The sequence below is a fragment of the Nyctibius grandis genome, chromosome 7 (assembly GCF_013368605.1).
Source record: "Nyctibius grandis isolate bNycGra1 chromosome 7, bNycGra1.pri, whole genome shotgun sequence".
NCBI lineage: Eukaryota > Metazoa > Chordata > Aves > Nyctibiiformes > Nyctibiidae > Nyctibius > Nyctibius grandis.
The window spans coordinates 37,425,850-37,447,648 of record NC_090664.1 but is presented as its reverse complement, the minus strand read 5'-3'; the positions used below and the strand labels follow the sequence as shown (position 1 = coordinate 37,447,648).

Below are 21,799 nucleotides of genomic sequence, written 5' to 3'. Positions count from 1 at the left end.
TCCTACCTTAAAAACCTCAGAACAAACTCAAATTTTGAAGTTACTCTGCTGAGAATTACACTGATTTGAAAAAAAAAATCACTTTATGGCTTCACTAAAATTCTTCCTGATTCAAACTGGTGTGATAGTCTTTTACATGACAGAATTTTTTTTCAGTGTATTTTATCCTATCAATCACAAAGAAATGCAGACCTATATGGAAATTATTTGCTGTGTCATTCGCTTTTGTGCCTTTACTCTTCAATGAAATAGGCCCCCGCAGAATTCACCAAGGGTTGGTATGTGGTGTGCACTCTATTTTATGGCACAGATTCATTCAGCTACAACAATGAAGCAGAAGTATGTGCTCACAGCAGATAATCAGACCTGAAATCCACCATTTCAAACAATTGTGCTTTTTTTAATGCTACCTTTTCCCACCTTCTTAAATAATAGTTTCCTGCTAACAGATTTTCCACTATCATAAAATAACACTGATGGTTAAAAGCCCCAGTTGGACAAATCATGAAGCTACTCCTGGCACTGAAGAAAGGATTTGGTGCTAGATTCAACAGGGAAATGACTATCCACTTAGCTAACCATTAAACAAAATAAAAGGCTTAAGAGTTCTTCCATTAAAAAAAAAGTGATTATTAAAAAAAAGTTATTTTTAAAAATGGAATTTTCTCTAGCACAAAAGCAGTATTTCAACCCAACTTTATTTAAAAGTCAAACCACCAGAAAGCATATTGTTTAATTCTAACTGATGCTGACATGAGACATGCAAGTGAAAAGAGCGAGCTTGAAACAGTTTACTAGGTACATTGATCACTGACCACTGGAGATCAGAGTTCAAATTGTGACTGAGTCCTGAGTTTCAGCCCACTGCTTTTCAATCTGGAGTTGTGCTTTGTAAAGTGACCACCAGAATAAATAACCTTGTTCCTAAAAAACTCTTACCATTTTTTACTTGGATAAAACAGTGAAAATTAGTAATTTTGTGAACAAGGATTAAAAGACAGGATACTGGGAGCACAGGGCTGGCACCTTGAGGGAGGTTTGGTGCAGGTACTCGAAGTAATATGCCTAGCACAGAGAGCATTTCACTAGTGAGAAAAGGGACTTATCTCAATTTTCTCTTACTCTAAGAAACCTAGGAGACTGAATTAATACAAATTACCATTTACAACATGAAGTGAACCTACTCAAGAAGTCTGTATCAGTACAATGGTATCTGAACTGCTGAAGCAAAGCGAAAAAGCTCACTGAAGAGATACGCCTTGGCTTAGATGAGCTTACAGTAAAGAATCAGTCCTTTATGCCAGTCTGCCTGTCCATCTTGTTTTCAGTTCTTGTTTCCCAGTTATTTTTTTTTTCTTTAAATTTGGTCCAAACTTACATGCCTTTCTTTCTTTGCCCCTCTTGTGTTTCTCTTTCTTCTATTCTTTCCCTCCCTCCTTTTTGCTACTTGTGGAACATGCACTTGGAGCTGATGGTTGATTTACTCTTGAAGAACACTCCAAGAAGGGGAAGAGCATAGAAAGAGAGAAAGGAGAGAAAGAGACAGAGAAACATAAATCTCAAAAAAATCACTTTTTACATATTTGTGTCTCAGATATAGCCCCTAGCTCCAACTTCTAGAGGACTGAATAAAGATTAAGGAACGACCTGACCAAAAGCCTGACCATGCAGCTGTATTGACAGCCGGTAGCAAAATTATTTTGCTTTCAGAAATGACACTGATTCCATATTTAGGTAAAATCAGGAAATAATGCAATAAATTATAGAAGTGACATCTAGTTTTAAGATAGACCTGTTAATTTCACAGGAAAAAGCTCTTTGCTTAAATGACAGTTCTGTTGATAGAACAGATAGGGTTATGTATCAGCAGAAAACCTAATAAAAGATCTGAGTATATTTACAGTGGATGGCTTTTTCCACAGAGACCTTCCTTTTTTACTTTGTTTCTGCTTGATTGTGGGTTTGTTTTTTAGGGGGGATGGAGGTTATTTGTTTGTTTTTTAAATGTTTGCTCTTATTGCCTTTAATCAGACTGTAACAATACTACATAGTCACTAGTTTATTATCTGCACTATAACTAGTGAGGTAAGAAATAATAGGTATTTATTGCAAAGTCAGTTCACATATCTGCTTTTCACTGCTGTTTACCATCTGAATAGCTTTCATATGGATGAATCTGCAATGTCCAGGTGAAATTAGTTAGTTAGTTAAAAAGCTTGAGCAGTGGAAGTGTTTTTTGTCTGTATTAAACCACACATTTGGCACAAATAAAAAAAAAATGTGATAAAATTATTTTCTTTCCTTTCCCCTTGCCCCTTTCCAGCATTGGTCTAGTCTTTTTATCAGCTGAAATGGTCTGCTTTAACCAGAGCCTGCCAACACAGAATCACAGAATCACAGAATCACAGAATGTTAGGGATTGGAAGGGACCTCGAAAGATCATCTAGTCCAATCCCCCTGCCGGAGCAGGATTGCCTAGACCATATCACACAGGAACGCGTCCAGGCGGGTTTTGAATGTCTCCAGAGAAGGAGACTCCACAACCTCTCTGGGCAGCCTGTTCCAGTGTTCGGTCACCCTCAGGTGACCGAACACAGGATGTTGCTCATGGCAGGTGGATTGTAATATATATTGAAGATTATAAATCATTTTGTCATTCTCAGACAGTCTTAAATTTGTCTGCCTACCTGGGAGACAATATTGTACAATAACATCTAATGCCACTTCTTCTCAACATTGCACAAGCTAGGTGCACAAGTACAGGCTAAGATTACATGAACACAAACATATTCTTTAAAGCTTTTTACTTGCATTTCAAATGTATGTCTATAAGAAACAAACAAGAAAAGCCACAAAACTTCTCTTTTGCTTACCTGCCATGTAATACAGGGACAGTGGTTTACACTCCATTTGAATCACTCATCCCCCAGAAAAGGCTTAAGTTCTGCAATAAGTTCTACGTGTGCCCATGTGGTCCATGGAAAAGAATAGTACTGGGATGTTGTCTCTGCATAAATTGCACAGTCCTCTTCTGATATTAAAGATGAATTTCACAGAAGCTTGGGGAATTCACTCCCTAGTTTCTTGTTAACAAGTTAAATTTATGAAATCTTCAGAGAAACGACCTTTAAACAATTTATGAGAACCTAAGACAATTTAGATGCAATAAAAATAATTTCACTACAACCTTTCTCCCAGCTCCACATTCTGTTAGCATTGTTATGGTTACAGAGTCAAGACTTGAGAATTTAGGAGAGGCTGGAATTAAGGATTCCCATGCAATTTCAATTCAAACCCTCATGCATGTGTGTGCAGGCACAGGATTTAATTGGAAGATCACAAACTCCCTCTGCACCTCCCTCACAAATAAAAAAACTTTAATTCTAGTATTCAGTATTTGGCTTTGCAAAAATATTATTATCATGGCATACAGCAGAGGTAATTTACTATACCCGATACAAAACAGAAAACCCCCCATTGTTGTTATGAGTAGCTAAATCATCTCTTCCGTCATCAGTGTTCAAACCTTCAAACTTCAGCACTTAATACTACTCTATTAGTTGACATGAAGAGAAATTTGAACTTTAAGTACATTCTTGCAACTTTTATTGAGGAGAATAGGTAGCTCTAAATCTGGCTTATTTGCCTATATCCAATAGAAGATGGAATGGCTTGTTTCAACTGCTATACTTGGCACTTTGACAAAGCAAAATCTTTCCCATGGTCTGTAATGCGTCACATATCGTTAATAATATATGGTGAGCTATGGCTAATGATAGAAGAATTTCTAACAGCATTCCAGCATCCATTCAATAACCTCTTTCCTTGGTTGCAGCCAAGGAATATGCAGTACAGATGAAGAACGGAGAACAATTTCCCTGATGTTAATGCTGCTGTGCAATGAATCACTGTACTTGTACAATTCAGAACAGCCTTTATGCTCCTTTAACATGTACCACCAGGCAGAATAAAAACCTAGTTAACCTGCATTGCTGATCAACAGCCCTAACAGACAGAGGTAGCATCCAAAAATCTCTGAGGTCAAAGAATCCTTGCTATGTTCTGTTTTTCTTCTGATGATCTTATGTCAACTGTTGGGATAAGGTGGCAGGGAGCCATGACAAACATTCCGTATTAATAAGGGACAGATTTACATTTTGTAAAGGCACAGTGTCAGTGGAGTAAGGCACAGGACCAAGACTTTTATATAAGCTGAAGTCAGCTTTTATATAGCTGAAAAACTGACTTCATTAACTCACTTCTCTGAATGCAAGGACATTGCAATTTTTCATCTATTTTGAATAAAAAGTGTAAATTATTTCTGCATGGTCCTAGCAGATGATTTTTTTTTACTACTCTTGAAACAGTCTGTTAAAAAAATGGTACAATGCTCTGCCTTTGTTCTTCCATATCAAAGAACTGAAAATCAAGAAAACATATCTTAATTTCACAAACCTTTTCAAAGAATTACAGTAAGAAATGTATCACATTACTGCACATCAATTACTTTTTTACATTTATAGAAAAATGTATTCATAATATATTATATCAAAGCATGACATATTCTGAAATGTGTTCTCAAATATGGCCTGAGTAACTAACTCTGTAATGTGTAGAAGGAGACTGAACTTATTTGCACATGACAGTTTTCCATCTTTTGAAAGAGGTTAAACATTGATAAGACGTTTTCTAATTTCTTTTCTGTTTTTTTACTAGAAGGATTTTCTCATAGCAGTTCTTTTGAATCTGTTAATGTAAAAACAAGAATAACCCAAAGTGTTATCCTTCTTTTCGTGATGTACATGATGATCTGCTTTACAGAGTTGCCCGTTATGCCATCTAAAAATTTCCCGCCAATTTTTTCTGCCCTTTTTCTTGTCTTGGGAAGTACTCTTAATTTTAGATCTCAGTAGTCTATTATACCTTTTTTCTCTCTGCAAAACTTGTACAGTATAACTTTATTACTTATATTGTGAAATTAACCAAAACTCACCATCAGAACTGATGTTATGTCTGGACCTGGACCACTAAACCCCAGAAGATATGGTGTGGGCACCAAATATACCCATAAAGCCATGAAAATAGTGACAGGCTAATGCAAGGTTAGCATGTTGGCCATTCTCGCCATTTTATCACAGAACGTGCAATGCTTGTCTTTCATATTGAATATTTGAGAATCTCAGCTTGTTTCTTACCAAATGTAAATGCGTAGATTGATTGCATGTTTGTTTTCAGCTTTATGTTAAGTTTCTTTAATCAGCGTGATTAGCTTTCGTTGAACCCTCTGGCAGAGGAAGCAGCTTGCTCTTTTCCTGGGAAACTACTGAGCAGCTGGAGAAGAGGCAGGGAGAAGGGAGGAGACGACAGAGCAAATCAGGCTCATCAGGACAGGGAGACACAGCACAGAGCTGCGAGCCTGCGGCTCACGTAAAAAAAAAGACTGAGAAACAACAGAAAGGAGAGAGAGAGACTCTCTCAGAGCCAAGGGCATGCTTCCTTGGGGCCAGAGGAGAAGGAGCAGAGCTTGCAGCCACTCCGAAAGTGCCCAAGTTAACTGCAACAAGCTGGGAAACAAGGACACATCTATGTGGACAAGTAAGCAAGAGGATAGCTGTGAGTACATCCTTTTATTTCTACTGTATTGTCCCTAGTCACACTGTGTTTTCTCAATTTAAGTAGTATTCTAATTCAGATTCCAGTAACAGCTGGCTTTCAGTTTAAAAGCCTTTTTGTGTTCAGTCTGGACATATCCACTTTTAAGATATAGCATGTTGCAAGTAGATCTTAAGGAATCAAAAAAGAACACAACAATATTATTAGGAAAAAAGAGCCAAATGATTTTTTTTCTTGACCTAGGTTTGACCTTGGGGTAAGTCATAAAATATTGCAACCATGGCAGCCACAGAACTAAAGCCTCCCTTTGGGGTCCCCATCTTGTGGGTGTGATGATATGGTAAAACTTCCAGTAAAAACCACTAGCCCAGGTGGCAGCTGCATCTGTAGGTGATTTCTCATGCACAAGCACAAGAGAAGGCATTCAGCTGCTGGGAAGTGGCAGGAGCTTGAGCCTGCCTCTGCTCGCCTGAAGAAGAGGCAGGCTGGAAGAAAACATCCTGCATGATGGGCTTTGTCTGTGAGCCAATGGTTGGGACTTACTTTTGTAAATATTTTTTTTAAAATATATAGATAATCTTCAGCTGCAAATTATAGTACAAAATGATAAAAAAAGTGAGTAAGCAAAGTTACCAACCAAAAACAAAATAATGAGTTATTCTAAATACAAATGAAAAATACCTGTGTCACTGTTTTCACATAATAGACTCTTGGTTGGTATTACTTTAGAAAAAAGACATTTCATGCTGGATCTGAAGAAACCTCAATATCAAGAAATTAATACTACAACAAAATAAGACTATAATAAACAATAAAACTAAATCTGCTATGTTAAGAGACGTAAGAAAAACCCTGGAATTTTAAATTGCGGAAATCCTTTGATAAGGATTATAAAAATTATTCTTTGATTATTCAAAAAAGACTATTGCCAATCAAACACAGAATGTGTACTTGAAGGACTGGTCTTCATCACAAACTTCAAATCAGAGGATGAAAAAAATCAAGGTCAAGTCCTGTCTTTAAGTATTTTACACAGTTCAATACCATGATGAAATTGTTTCATTGTTCAGCAGACCAGCACCTTATTTTTAGTCACTTAAAAGTTTAATTCTGTGAAGGACTGTTTAGCAACAGATTCAAAATTAACAGGAAAAATGAAGTCTAGGGTTTCATTAAAAACAGTATCTTCAAGTCTAACACAAACCCAGTTAAAGTTCTATTTCAAAGTAATTCCTTTTGGTAAGACATGAACAAAATTCTCCCCAATTTATGGACCGAATGTTGGTGTAAGGTTGGCTGGCTTTTTCACTTCACGCTGCCGGATGGAGATAAGAACATTAACATCAGCTGAAAGTTGGTTCAGTTATTACTGTGGTGTTTACTACTATGATCGTCTTTTAGTGTTCAAGAATGAAGCTAGAAATACAAAATCTATGGAGCCAAAGTACTGACAAGAGTGGAAACAGGATTTGTTTCAGGCATGTACAAATTGTAGAACTTGTATGAACATCAGTGCAAACTGAAGGGTCTACTCAGTTTTGTAAACTGAGTACTCAATTTTGTTTTTATTTCACCGTTGAAATGTTACTAATATCTCAGACTATTCTCAGTCTTTTCTTGAAGGGTTAAGGGTTAACACGAGATCAACACTTGGTGTTCATGTGCTTGGTGTTGTGAATAACCCTTTATATGAATTTATTTACCTTTGAGGTTAATTATTTTTTCCTGAGTATTTAATGCTGCTTTGGTGCTTGTCCCTAAGCAGTTGCATTCCAGGTCTTCTTTTATTTCTTCCTCAAGAAAGAAACTTTGAGAACTTACTTTCCATGAGGATTCAATAAAAACAGCCTTCCTGTTGCTCTGATCACCCACACAGCAAAAAGGAAGTTAAACTGTTTGCTGACATATCTGTTATGGTTTGGGTCTGCGCCTTTGCCCTTGAGCCTGCTGCCACAAGTTTGACTTGCACGAACAATACTTTGTGGGTAGTGACTTCACTGGGAACCAAGGGCCAAGAATTGGAGAAATGTCCTGTCTGCCATATCTGTGGTGATTAGGAAAGTGTTACTGGATCCACACTTTTAAAGTTACAGCAGATATGCTTATTTTGTGGTAACCATGCAGTGGAAGAAAGCCGTTCTCTGGCCCCGAAACCCCAGCTTAGCTAATCATAAGGAAGGTTTGCAAATGCAGTATTTTTCTCATGACATTTCATAAACACAGGTTTCAAGATGAACGTGGATGGAAAGGCCAATAATCCTTCCATCTCTTGTGATCTGCATAGAATTGTGGTTTGCCTGAACTGGCTGAAAGCTCAGGATAATTATTTAGAAAGATCAACACTGTTTAGAGAACTAACATATCTACATCAATTCCTATCTTACCCTTGAATTCTTTGGAAAATACAGATGAATCTTGATGCTTTCAGTGCTAGCAGATATGTACCGTCTACTCTAGATCCAGATGTTGAATTTCTATTAATACAAATTATATTTCCCTACAAGGAATTTAGCTCATAGTCAGCCCTAAGGAAGCAGAAATGGACACATAAACCAACATTTATATAGAAGAAGTGAGTAGAAATTAAAGATGTAGAGATATTGATTGCTGTTTAGCCTAAGGATATCTGATTGACTTCTCGTATACTGTGACACATTATGAACACAAAGGTAAAAGCTCCAGTGATAGCTGAGCTGTGATTTCAGTTAGAATAAGCCATTCCAGTTTTGCTTTAGTGCATTACTGAAAATAAGCCTTACTGAACATTCTTACCTAGAGTGTGGTTCTTCATTATTAAAGTCCAGCAGTTTGTTCATCAAACTGTTATGTACTTCTCTCATTGCCTTACTCTGACACTTCCAGAAGCCTCAGTAACATTTAAAAATAAATAGCAAAAGTGTGCTCTTTGTTATTTTTGTTTTCAACTTTTTGAAATAAGCACATAAGAAAATCCAAGTGTTCTGCAAGAACTCATATTATGCTTCCACATTTTTTTAGGAACTGTTTTACTGGCTTCTCAGGGTACTCAGAAGTCTCAAAGAGCATGTAGAACCTTAAAACATTCGTTTATGTATTTAAAATTTACTATTGCAGTTCCTGTGTTTGTTATTATATCTGGGTCCCATTTCATCAAGGCAAACAAAACTCCAAAGAGTGCCTCTCATGGAGAACTTGAAATAAACACACCAAATGGGCTGGAGGAGAGGGAACACTGTTATAAGCTCATTACTGATGAAGTAGTAAGTCACAGAGAGGAAAAGGGTGAAATTTATTAATACTTAAGTGATATTGCCTCAAAAAGCCTCTTGAAAGTAGGTAGGATATGGGTTTTTAAATTGCTTGTGTGCTTTGGAAGACCTTATATTAGGGGACCTGCACATGCTGAGCTCAGAAATCCTCAATTCCAGACTTGTACACTATTCTCAGGACTAGTTTTATACCCTCACAGAAGCAGAATGAATGGATGTGCACAGTAAGTGCTCAATTGCTCAAGCATTTTTGTCTGTGGCCTCAGAATTTTTACTTCAAAAATTTGGTTTTTAAGGGTCCAGCCATCTTTCCTGCCAAGCTTCATAAATCTGTGCCTGAAACTACTGCTTGAACTGTCTTAAAAATAACAACAGCAAAAAAAATTTCCATGTGGGTTCTTTGCTGCAGAAGAGTGAAATTAGTCATGAGGAATGCACACACTGGCACTGCTGTGAATACTTAGCTTCAATAATTTTTAAACCACTAAAAAAATTGTGGTTTACAGTTTTTCTGTGCTTCCTGTTTCACTGATGATACACCAGAATGTAAGCCACAGATAAAAGAGTCTTCTGACAACTTTTGTATTTTGATAACATTAGAAGGGAGATTGTTTTGGGATACTGGGTGGAAATACGTTGTAATGAGGACACACTTCATTCACAAGAAGGAATATTATTTTTTGGATGTTGCAAAAGTACTACAACTCCTGAGAACCTCTTCCCTTCATCAGGTAACATAGACTTGTTCCTAATGTGTTTGTACAGTGATAGCCCAGGCTTGTACTGAGAACAGTGAATCTTGACTGGATACTTCCTTAAAATTTACAACCCCAAAAACCCCAGAAAGGTACAATCTAAGAATGAAGACAAGTATTCTTCCTTTCTAAATATTTCAGATATTTTGACTTGGTCAGATGGGATATTTTTCCTCAAGAATATCTCTGTAGACACTTATCTGACTAGACAGCTTTCTGCAGGACATTTTGTTGAAATTTCTGCTTTTCACCAGAAAACTTTAAGGTGTTTGTTATTCTAGTGAAAAAATGATTCTTTGTCTTGAGAATTTGAGCAAGAATAACATTATTCTCATTTTCATTAGCATGTCCTTGGGGAGGGTGTGAAAGGAAAAAAAAGGGATCAATGTTCTAACTAATTTTTAATTCCATTGTTTAAGATTTAGCAAAGTCTAAGCAAATTAGAATTTACAGTATTAGGGTAAAATCTGCCTGTCTATTTAAGAAATAATATTATACCCCTAGTATCCTGTAAACTGGATGCAAATTATTCTTCTCCCAGTTCCAAGTAAAAAGAAAAAGGTAGAAATTAATGTGTTTAGCCCATGGCATTAACAAAGGTTTTTTTTGGTTTGTTTCGATTTTGTTTTTTTTTTTTCAAAAGATTTTATGAAGTATAAATTACTTTCTTGAGCCAGCCTGAAAAAGGGGAAAGTTTTCATTTTAATTACTATTGCAGCACGTGTGCTTCTGAAATGTCATCAGCAGAGCTTTGAACATTGCAGTCTAGCCTACCTTTACAAAAGAATTTTACAGTTCACTGCTGTGCATTTTTTGAGAATACTTATACATTCTTTGCTGTTGTAAGAAAAAATATTCAAATAAATATGGACTTGAAAATTTACTCCAGCTTGAATATTTGCTCCAGCTTTTGCATGCCAATACCAGCTGTGAGGACTTCATACTACCGGAACAAAATAGGCTATTAAAAAAGAAGGCTAGAGACTGAAGATGAAAAAGTTGTGAAAGAAGCTCAAATGTCAAAGGCAAGATTATTGTACTGTGCTTTGATTCTCTGGATTTAAAGGCAAAGCATATGCCTAATTCCTTCCTGTGCTCAGTCCTTGTTTCATGCACATTTAGAATAAAGTTATTTTGAAAGAGATACCTGCTTTCTGTTCAGTAAGTCTAAAGAGTTTTGTCAAATTGTGCTCAAAACTTCGACAAGGGTGCAGAAACCTGTTAAAATATAGAAAATCTATTGCTATTGTTGTGAACTGGGTAGGGGACAGGTCATGCTGTCCATATTACTCCCTGGATTAGCATCCAGTATTTGAAACATATTCACATTATACTTGCTAAATGAGGAGTGATAGATGGAGTGGGAATAAATTATGAAGGCTTTGAAAGCAGGGTAAATAATTAACATTTGATGCAATGAGAAAGAGGGAGTAGACATGCAAAAAGAGGAACAATATGGTCAAAGCAATGGTCAGAAGAATCCTCTCTGCAGCTGCTTTCTGAGGAACATCAGCCTAAAAACCTTGCAGTCATCCAAGCAAGGAAGGACAATGCTGCAGTAACTGAGATGCATGTTGATGACAGCTTGGGCAAGAACTTTTGTTAGATGTGACAAGTAGGAACGGATCTTAAAATGAAAAATCGAGAAGGAACGTGCAAGGTAGAGATGCAACCTGCCTGTAGTATTAGGGGATGTTCAGAGAGTAGAATTGTAGAGTAGCTCAGGATGATTAAGGAAAAGGTGCTCTGGAGGACTTTTTCACAAGACTAAAACTCAAACTCAAGTGACATTGACTGCGGAGTGGCTACAGACTGCATAGGGAAAGATGACCTTTTTTACCATCTTTTTCATATATACAATGGTTCTGCCATATAAAACATATATATATATGGAAATAAAATACTGCAAGGTCCATTGTTGGAGTCACATTATGACACCTATTAAAGCCTTACTTTGACCTTACTGTATGATATATTTTAATGACAATATAAATACATATATAATCCTAGAAAGCTAAGAAAGAGTAATTTGATAACTTGTCAACTTCTCTATTATATTTAAATACACAGTTGTGTTATATATTCCCATCTTGAAATGAGATGCTCATAGTTCTGTAGCAGTATGATTTTTGTAGGTCAGAATAAATCATCAGTTATATCAACAACTTCTGTGTTTACAGTGACTTGTATCTTGCTGTCTGTAGTAACAGCATGCTGAAATGTATTCTAAAGGCACGAAGTATTAGAAAGATAGCTGTAGAAGCATTATATATATCTCTCTATACAGAGGTATAAAAGCTAAATGAAGTATACTTACTATACTCGTATAATCTAGTTTATGTTACTGGTTACAAGCTGTATGCACATTTTTAGCTTTCCTCTGCTATCTTATGATCCCTCAGAAAAAAGTTCTCAGCTACTTTCATTAAGTAAAACATTCTCGGCCTGTGGCTTTTTTATGATCTTACTACAAAAAACATACTGATAGCATAAGGGAAGCCCTGACAGGTGGAGAAAAATTTGATAAGATACTTATTAAAACAGGAGAACTATAGTAATGAATAGCTGCTGTGTAGCCTCAAAATCTGTTCTGCCAAATTTTTTTGCCTTCACCTCTAGAAGCAAAAGTGATGGGAAGATAATCTCTGTGGATTTCTGTGACTGTGTAAACACAGTATTTTCCACACACTAAAATATTAAACACGTTTTAGGAGACCTTTCTTCCATTTTCGCAAACAAATCTCACATTAATAAAGTATTAATTTACAGAAGAGATAAAGAAAAGCAAGCAAATAAAAGCTTTTTTCCACCTATTAAAGCCTGTTAATAACAGATGGTTAAAAAACTCCTGCTGGCCTATTGTTTAACATTTTTTTTAATAGACTACAATACAAATCAAACCATGCACTTTAATTCCCCTGATAAAAATCAGTGGTTTGCAAAGGAGTACCTAAAATCTGAAAATAAATTTTCCAGAGGAGAAATAACTATTTATAAACTAGAATTCTGCTCTGTGAAAAACAAGCATTAGGATATTCAGCACTATGTATTACTGCTTATAAATGTTTTGTTCAGCTCCTAGTCATGAAAAGCTGCACTATCAGTAGCTTGGGTAGGAAACTCAAGCATGCAAGGACTGCGTAATACAGGCTCCATGTAACTATAGGTAGTCATCTTGTTGTTAGCTCCATTTTACAACCCTAAACAAATTTTTTTTATTTGCACAGCTTTTGCCACCAAACTCAGTTGAGCAGGCATTTCATCAGTGGAAAATACAATAGTTAATATGGATGAATGGCAAAAGTATTAGAGTACAAAAATGAAAATTTCTAAGTGGAAACAAGGAAACTCATGAAGCCATAACAATAATTTTCTAATATACTAAGTTAATGACCCACAACTTAAACACATTTAATGATAGAATTTAGACACTCCTTACTGTATAATCTCACCTAGCACTTACATTAAAGAAGCCATCATCACATACCATTGGCTCCAATACTGTTTTCTTTCCTTTTCCAACAAAGACACTTGACAAGGATTAGCCTAGGTGCAATGCATGTGTTTATACACAGTTGATACCTGAAATCCATCCAAGGAATTTATACAGCTTCCAAGGTGCTCTAAGTGTATACAGAACTAGAGACAAAACCAGAGAAGTCAGTATGGGCTCTTTGACAATCTTTTCTCATTGACCACAGAGAGAATCACCACATCTCTGGCTTCCATGTGGCTGCACAGAGGGCGAGTTAAGGCATGGTTTAGTTCAGCATAGCTAGGAAGCCACATGATCGTTTACTATTTAGTCTGCTGATACAAAAGCACACATACTGCAAATAAACAAAGACTAAGATAAAATATCATGCATCCTGGCCAACTAGTTTTCTCTTCCACAGGCAAATAATTCAGTTAAATCCAAACCTTTCTCAACTCCACCATTTAAAAATAAACAAGTAAAAACTCAACCTCCTGCAGTTTACTGAATTCTGAAGCCTAGTTTGATGACTCTTTATCCCTACAGTAACTCTAGTGTTGAGATCCATACTGTAACTCTTATATGAAACACATTAACTTGACAGACTTTAAGGGATATTTCAAAGTTCACATATATCTTACAATCCAATATACATTTTTAAAAGAAAAATATTTCTGTACATTGAAAATACGACTTGCAGACCTGATGCAGACAAAATTATTTTAGCTTAAACGTATATGTACTTTTTCCCTAAAGGACATAGAAAAGTCTGTGTGGGAATAGCACATAGTTACTGCTTCCCGCTTAGAGATGTAGCCTAGTAGCTGATTAGAGCAATAAGAAACATGAAAAGATCCTTCCAAGCGTTGAGAAAAATCCTCTGTGTTTGTATGTGTGTTTAAAATTAAAAGGCATGGAGCTTTCCCGCTCAGTCAACACTGCAAAAGCTGGCAAGAAAAGTTGGAAAGTTCTTAATTTAGTAGAATTTGCTGCTTTTAGGCAATCCCTTAGCCACCTAGCAACAGCACAAAGGGTATAATTCACAAAGACTTAAATTCACACTGGCTGAACAAGAGGGAAAATTGCAAACGTGCAAGATAGCTTGAGAACATTGTGACACCAGAGTGTTTAGTGGGTCAGACTGAGCAGGCCACATATCAGGATGTAGTTAGTACAGAATAAAAGATGTATATCTTTCCTACACAACTTACGCAATAACGCAGATTCTCAAATACAGATCTCCACCATCCCCATCTTTCCTGCTGTCCTCAGCACAGGCCTATCTGCATCACAGTCTTCCTCACTGTAGTGAATATTCAAAACTCTTATCAACATGCTTAATGGTATATATGTTTTCAAAAGTCTCCCTTCCAACTGTCATGATACATTTTGTATTGTACTAGATATGCTCAACCAGTAGCCTCCAGGTACCTCCTACAGAGAGGGCTCTAGTGGTGACCTGATTCTAGGCAATGAAGTTTTGATTTGCAGACATGCAGATCTAATCTTAGGGTGTGAGAATACTGGTTTTCACACCAAATACTGTCTCTTACTTTCAGTTAATCCAGGAAGACTGAGTCTGAAAGAAGATTGTTACTCAAGCTAAAACAATGTTGATTATTGTTTGATATCATATAATCCAAAATATGTAGAGTAATTTATGTGCCTAAATAGATATACCCAAAGATGTTTTTAAATTTCTGTAGACAAAAGACAGCCACACGAATGTGAAGGACAGGGGGTTCTAGGACAAGAATCTCTGCAACCCTTGTGTTTACATTTCCTTCATTGGTATGTAATTCTTCAATTGTTCCCTATTTTTCTCTCTTTTGAAAAGTATTTATTATTTTACAGCTATTCTTTCCTGTTTTGAATGAAACAGAACAAAAACTGTTGTGATTTAAAGCTTTTCATCTATGTTTCCTACTCTTCAGCACCTGGAGTTCGTAGGAGTAACCCTTCTGGGAACTCTCAATACTTTGGCAAGCATCCAATATCCAACATTAATTAACATTCTCCCATATAAAAATCTCTTATATTATCACTTAACAAGCATCCTCTCCTACAGATACACTTCCCAGATCCTAAGCTTGTCCCTATTGCAGACAAACCTATCTCCTGAATTTTAAATGTAATAACGCTTATAGTTCTGGGGTATAAGTCATTCTGAGGTAAAGGTGCACTCCACTTAGTAATAATAAAAATCTCACTGTGGTTTCCTACAACTTGTAGTTACCTCATTTCACTTTGACTGTTTTTAAAGAGTGAAATGAAAATCAAAATAGAAATATAGGATATGTATCAGAGAGGTTGAAGGCTTTTAGCACTACCGATACTAAATTTTGTAGGGAGAGGAAATCCAACTAAGGAGAAAATTTTTCCCATAAGCATTCTTATACGCCCAAGTAATTTCCACTGTATCTGCTAAATTATACTTATTTGCCTATACCCTTCTCAATAAGATTACAGTATCTTCATATTAAAATATCAACTATTTTGATCAGACTAAATATAATTCTCACTCTGAGCTTGAGAGTTGCAGTGAGGTTGATAACATACTAAATTCACCTTTTAAAAGGAAACATGCAGTTACTTTTTTCACAAAGCTAAGTGTTATCTCCTCTCAACTCCAAAAGCTTGCAAGAAAAGATTGTACATAATGTTCATCAGGCTCTTTGATTTAGAAATTGTCCCAGAAATTCCTTGCTGATTTTCAATGCAAGTAAAAACCTCCTCACTCAGCAAACATATCATAAAGAGACAATTTGAAAATATCTAGGTCACAATTTGCTTTCCGGCAGTAGTTTCTAAGCTATGTCCTTCCTTTATGAGTGCTATTCAGATTCTAGCAATAGGTTATTCAAGAGAAACTTTTTCCATTTGTCAGAGTAATACTTCACCTCAGGAAGACAGACTATAAGCTACTTTGCTCATTTCCAGCTTTACAGATATCTTGAGCTTTAGTTTTCCATTAAAAAAAAAGACCAAAATCCAAGAGTTAAGTGAGAAAGTCTGATTTACATTTAAATCAGGTACCAGAGATTTCTCAAAAACATGATCAGAATCGTTTGTTGTGAAACCAAGCTTTGGGTCTGTTCAGTCATATTCATTAAGTAAAACATACAGCTTTTGCTTATGTGCAGTCAAATTTTACGTTACATAGAGAAAAACCTTGTTTTAGTTACAGAATAAAGAAACTGAAAAAGACAGATTCCTTCTGAAATCGTTGGATTCAGCAATCAACTGATTCAGACCACTCACAAGTGAATTTCATAAGATGTTGCTGCCTCACTGGAGGTGGTGGCAAACTGCCCTATATATCTGAATAAGTTTGACTGAGATAAATGTTGCTTTTTTTTTTTTTTTTTTTAATCATTTCTGGGAGTTGCAAACTGCATGAAGCAGCTGGCTCCAGTGTGATAAGGAGTAAGGAGCTGACCTCTGGATTATACTGTTATCTGCAAAGAGGAGGAAAAAGCGCAAAGGTCGAAGTAACTGCTTCTAAATAGAAAAAGCCAGTGTATCCATTTGTAAAGAAATAATTGATAATTTGCTCAATGAAAAGGTTCTCATTAGGTAAAATTGATTAGGCCAAATGTATTTACTTTGAAGTCACTTGGTACGAGTGGGGAAAATATAAAAAAAAAAGATAAATATAATAAATAAATAAATACTTCATTTGCATATTAAACCAGATAATTTGTGGTTATAATAATGAGCTCATTTTTAAAATTAAATATTTAAGTTTTAAAAATAAAAAATAGAGGACCAAACAGCCTGTAGCTTTTCTAAGTAGAATAAGCAAAAATCCTCTCCTCTGAACGAATTATTATCCTGTAAAATCAATTCTTTTCTAAAACATAAAAGGGAAAGTAATCTTTTTCTCTTCTATTACATAAAGCAAACAAACAAAATAATTCAGTTTCTATACTTTGGGCCAAAGCAGCATTTAGATACACAACTACAAAAATATCCTTAATTCATTATCTATGTATAATGACTCCTTGAAGTTCTAATCCCCACAGCTCAGTTAGCTAGATGGTACATATTCAATGTAATTTAAAAAGTGTTTAATGAAGACGTATTTCTAATTTATAAAATGATTGTTTAATTACAGGCCAGTGAATGTAATTACATTTTCTGCTTAAGGATAGAGCCTTCTTACAGCTCAGACATTAATAAAAGTACTCTCGTTATACTCTTAGTGTTAGTCAGTGTAACTGGTCTGAAATCTTATATTACATAGAAAGTGTACAAAATAAAAGGAAAGACAAGCACTGTATTTTGTTCATTATATGTGAGTTTTAGTACATTTTAAATGTGAGTATATTGTATTATTCTTGTCTAGCTGGTATGAGAGTTAGAATTATGTATTATCAGTCTGGTAAAATATTTTCTTTCTATTCTCAGGGTTTTTTTCAGCACTAGTAGAATCTTTGAAGCCTCACCCTTCCACTTCAGTGTGTTACAAATACACTTTTCCCAGCTTGCTTGTTCTTATCAATATTCCTTTCCTATGTTTCCAGAGGTCTGTGGTCTCACTTTAAAAAAAATAAACAGAAAAAAACACTGGACAAAGAATTGGGTAAAGCACACATATAATCAAAGGAATAATTTTGAAATCAAACTACTGAAATTGCAAAAATTCTGGCCGTTATTGCTCAAATTATCATGATTTGCATGTGCAGCCACAGCAGCTGACAGCCAGCACTAGCCACTTGGCTGCACATTCACTACAGAATAGAACTCAGGACAAAGAGGAGTAACGTTTTATGAAATGAGAGTGGCCATAGCATTTCAGACTAAAGCTCCATCTAATCTGGCAGTCAAAGAGGATACCCAAGAAGTAGTGAGAACAAGATAAACATATTTGATATGCACCCCAAGTACTCTCCTGAACAAATGGGAAAAGCAAATGCAAATGGCTTTCAAACCTAACTCAGAAGTCGAATACCAGAGAGGATCAGGACAGCCATCAAGCTGTATTTCATTCAAGTAGGAAGCTAGCTATCACCTGCAAAGCACCCTTGATCTGCATTTACTTGCAAACTCTCACTGGGAACATCCGCTACCATATCAATAATCACATTCTCAAATACCTCAAAAGGTACATTGTACTAGTGCTGAAAAAAAACCCCGAGAATAGAAAAAAAAAAAAATATTTCATCAGACTGATAATACACTAGTACAATCTTTGAAGCCTCTCACTGATGTTACTACAATCGTTATGAAACAGCTAAGAAAAGCTGTTTTCAGTAGCATGAACAGAAACAACAGCAACCTTATATACTAACCCTGTTACCCACTGCAATATATACTGAAACTTTATCTAGACTTGTATCCACTGTTATCTTTTCCGCCTGTTCTACAGATACCTCTTCATAGAGGGATGTCAGAGCTCACCTTCCACCTTCTACTGATCCCTCTTAGTTACATACTACTGAAAGAAAGTCAGGTTGACGTCCTCAGTATTCACTTTATAGATCTAAGCAACAATAGTGCACACATATAAAAACATACAGCATGAAAGAAACTTGAGAAGTACTAAATGTATAAAATCTAGTATCAACTTTCAATCTCTTCAAATAGTTGATTTTATTTGCCAAAGCAGCTACTGCAAATTCACTCTGTTCCCATGCTGACATATTAAACTATTTGGAGGAGTCTATACAGTTAACTACTTCAACCACACTGCATTAAAAATACAGAAACCTCACCCCTTATCACCAACAAAAATGTTTTCCAGAGACTGGATTCTTTGCTATCAACATACCTCAAACTAAGGTAAGATAAGCAGCAGTTTCGTTTTTTACAGGAACATGATGGAACCTTGAATCAAATGAAACTTTGAGACCCGTCCAGACTTTTTTTTGTTAAACCAATATTCTCAGAGAGGCCAAAGAGACTTTTAAACTCCAGACTCAGGTTTTGTTTTATAGATACTAGAACACAAGCATCTCAAGTGAAGGAAGATCAGAATTCATTGTGTAAGAAAAAATAGCAATAAAAAGACATGTTAACAAATTTTTCTCTTGTCCGCTGTCTCACTGAAGAGTATTAGTCAAACTCAGTGACTTTTAGAGTCACTGTAATCTCCACACAATTACCTCTGGGTATCTAGGAAGACTCTCCTTCTCTGCCACTTCTGTGACAGGGCAGTATCTGTACTCTGCTCTTTTCAGGGGTTTCCTTGCTGCCCCACAGTCTTCCTGAATTCTTATGCACTCTGCTTTTTCTCCTGACCTACCCTACAGTCCAGAAGAGCAGTTGCTCTCAAGAGAAGACATCTCTACCTAAATCTATCATCCCCTTTTCAGGAAATTTAAGGTAAGAACTGAGAACAAACAAACAAAACAGTGTCTTTTCCACATTAATTTATAGGATTTTCATTTTTTTTTCCCTAGGAAATGATAACTGTGTTACTTCTACATTTTTTATTATTTCAGGTACATTTTTATTCTTTTCTTTCTTTTCATGATGTTAACTTCTGGGATTTTCAAATATCATGCAGAAGCTTGTCTTACATCATGTTATTATATGTGTGAGTAATTCCTTCAAAATAATATGAATCCTTGAATGGTACTGATATAGGACTGTTAATATGGCTATTCCTTTTCTCCATTTGCAATTCTCCAGTCACTTCTCTTACCAGCAGAGTTTTCAGAAAGCCTTCCACTATTGCAACATGTACTACTTGTCTTGTATTCTTGAATAGAGATGACCTATTTCCCCAACGCAAACACATACAGCCCTTGGAGTTATCTTAGCCCATCAGTTAGGTCATTTTAATTTCTGTGCCTTTGCTCCAATTACCTGTGCATTGCATTAGAATCCAATATCATGTTCTTTACCGAATGCTGAGGGAAAGTATCCCATTTACTATTTTGCTATTCCAACTATCTTTTATTTCTGTGGATAAAGGAAACTTGCTAATTTGGTTTCCTTTCATTTGCAAGTCCTAACATAAATTCAATTTTTGTAATTCTCTTGTATCCTTAAAATCTCAATTAGTCCCCCAGTGCCTTGTTCCTACAAGCAATTTTCTTGCTGATCAATAGTTAATCTACCAATTGTAAACTCCCTGGCTATTCCCAATCCCTTTATTTTCTGCTGGCTATCCATTCCATTTCATCTGCAACCTTCCCCTATGTTTTTTCCCCCCTTTCTCTCTTTCTGTGTCCCAAGAAGTTTTGAAACAGACAGCTTAATGAAATTCCAAGCTTCTTGTGGAGACCATTCTCTGTTCTACAATAGAGGAGATTCTTTGGGAATGCTGCACGTAATTAACACTGTTTTCTGAATGCTAAACCAAAGTACTCTATATGGAAGTGCCTGTATTTTCTGAGTATATTATTTATCACATTTCCTTAACCAGTAAAGGATAAACCTGTCTTGAAAGATACAAATTCTGCAATAACTGAATTTTTGTCAGCAGGATTGTTAATGTGAGCTTCCTAAAGACTAGGAGACAAACCTGAATGTCTGGTCTTGACTAAGATAGATACTCTGGTAAAACAGTCAATTTAGTAATTTGGTTTGGCAAAATCTTTGACAAGATCCATTGATGCACATGAAGGACAAAAGTATGATAACGTATAATATTGATTTCTTTGCACTTAGAAGGTCTCCTGTAATTTCCCAGTAGGAAACAGAGTGATACCTTGTGTAAATAAATCCCTTCAGATAGCCTGAGGCACTTTCTAATGACTCCTACATTCCACATCAGAATTGCATACATTATTTGGTTTTCAGTATAAAGTACTTCCAGAAAAAAAAACAAACATATGTTTAACCCGTTGTTTGGCATAAATGGAAAAACATTACCTTTCTCCAAATGTATGCAAAACATAACATTATAACAGAAATACATCACAAGTTCAGGTAAAGATGAGAACATGGTGTGCTATAAATCTCATCCGAGGTACACAACACCTGATGCATATAAAGTATCATTTTTCATAGAAGCATTTGTTGTTAAATGTTGATGTGAAACCTGAGACACAGAAAACTTAAGGCGTCAGGCCAACAGGTTGTCGCATGTGATGACAGATGAAAGTTACAGACAACTCTATCTGATAAAAAATATTCTTCTCAAAATGTGTTTTAACTCAGCAACTGTAAAAAAGAAAAAGGTGTAGACATACATGGACTTTTAAAAAAACACTTATATTGAACATCATTTCAGTCCCTGGGGAACAAAACAGCTCTTTCAACAGCACCTTTTCCCAACTTCAAGTAGAAATCAATCCCCAGTGAAACTTACTGGCATAACGGAATGTCATCTTTAATGATGCATCTTCCTCCATTTTTGCAGTATTCTTCAGGACAAACTGTATAAAAGTAAAAATTGTAATTTAAATTTCCCTCCTTTGTTATTATATTTGTCATTGCTTGGTTTTCAAAATGGCAGAATATTCATACCTGTCACTTTGGGGGCTTAGCACTTCCAAAACCTCTTCCTTTAGACCTTGACTTGATGATAAAAGTATCAAGTAATAAATACACTATCATCAATGGGCTCCTCTTGAGCTTATAGAAAACCTGGTGCTTATCTCAAACAGGCTTCTAATTTTTCTCAAGTCAGAGTTTCATTTGACTCCAGAAATGAAGCTTTTGCCACTTACTCAATTTTCAAACAAATAAGAATATATAAAATAAGAGCCAAAAGAACCGAACTTATAGTTAATTAGTACCTAAGTCTACTTTAT

At 35.8% G+C, this 21,799-nt stretch overlaps 1 protein-coding gene across 1 annotated transcript in view; it reads right to left on the bottom strand.

The window, feature by feature from the left end:
• MALRD1 (MAM and LDL receptor class A domain containing 1) overlaps positions 1-21,799 on the bottom strand; it is a 302,374-nt gene that overhangs the window by 35,514 nt on the left and 245,061 nt on the right. The window contains 1 exon segment of the mRNA XM_068405612.1: positions 21,355-21,421. Coding sequence (XP_068261713.1) covers positions 21,355-21,421 — 67 coding nt within the window.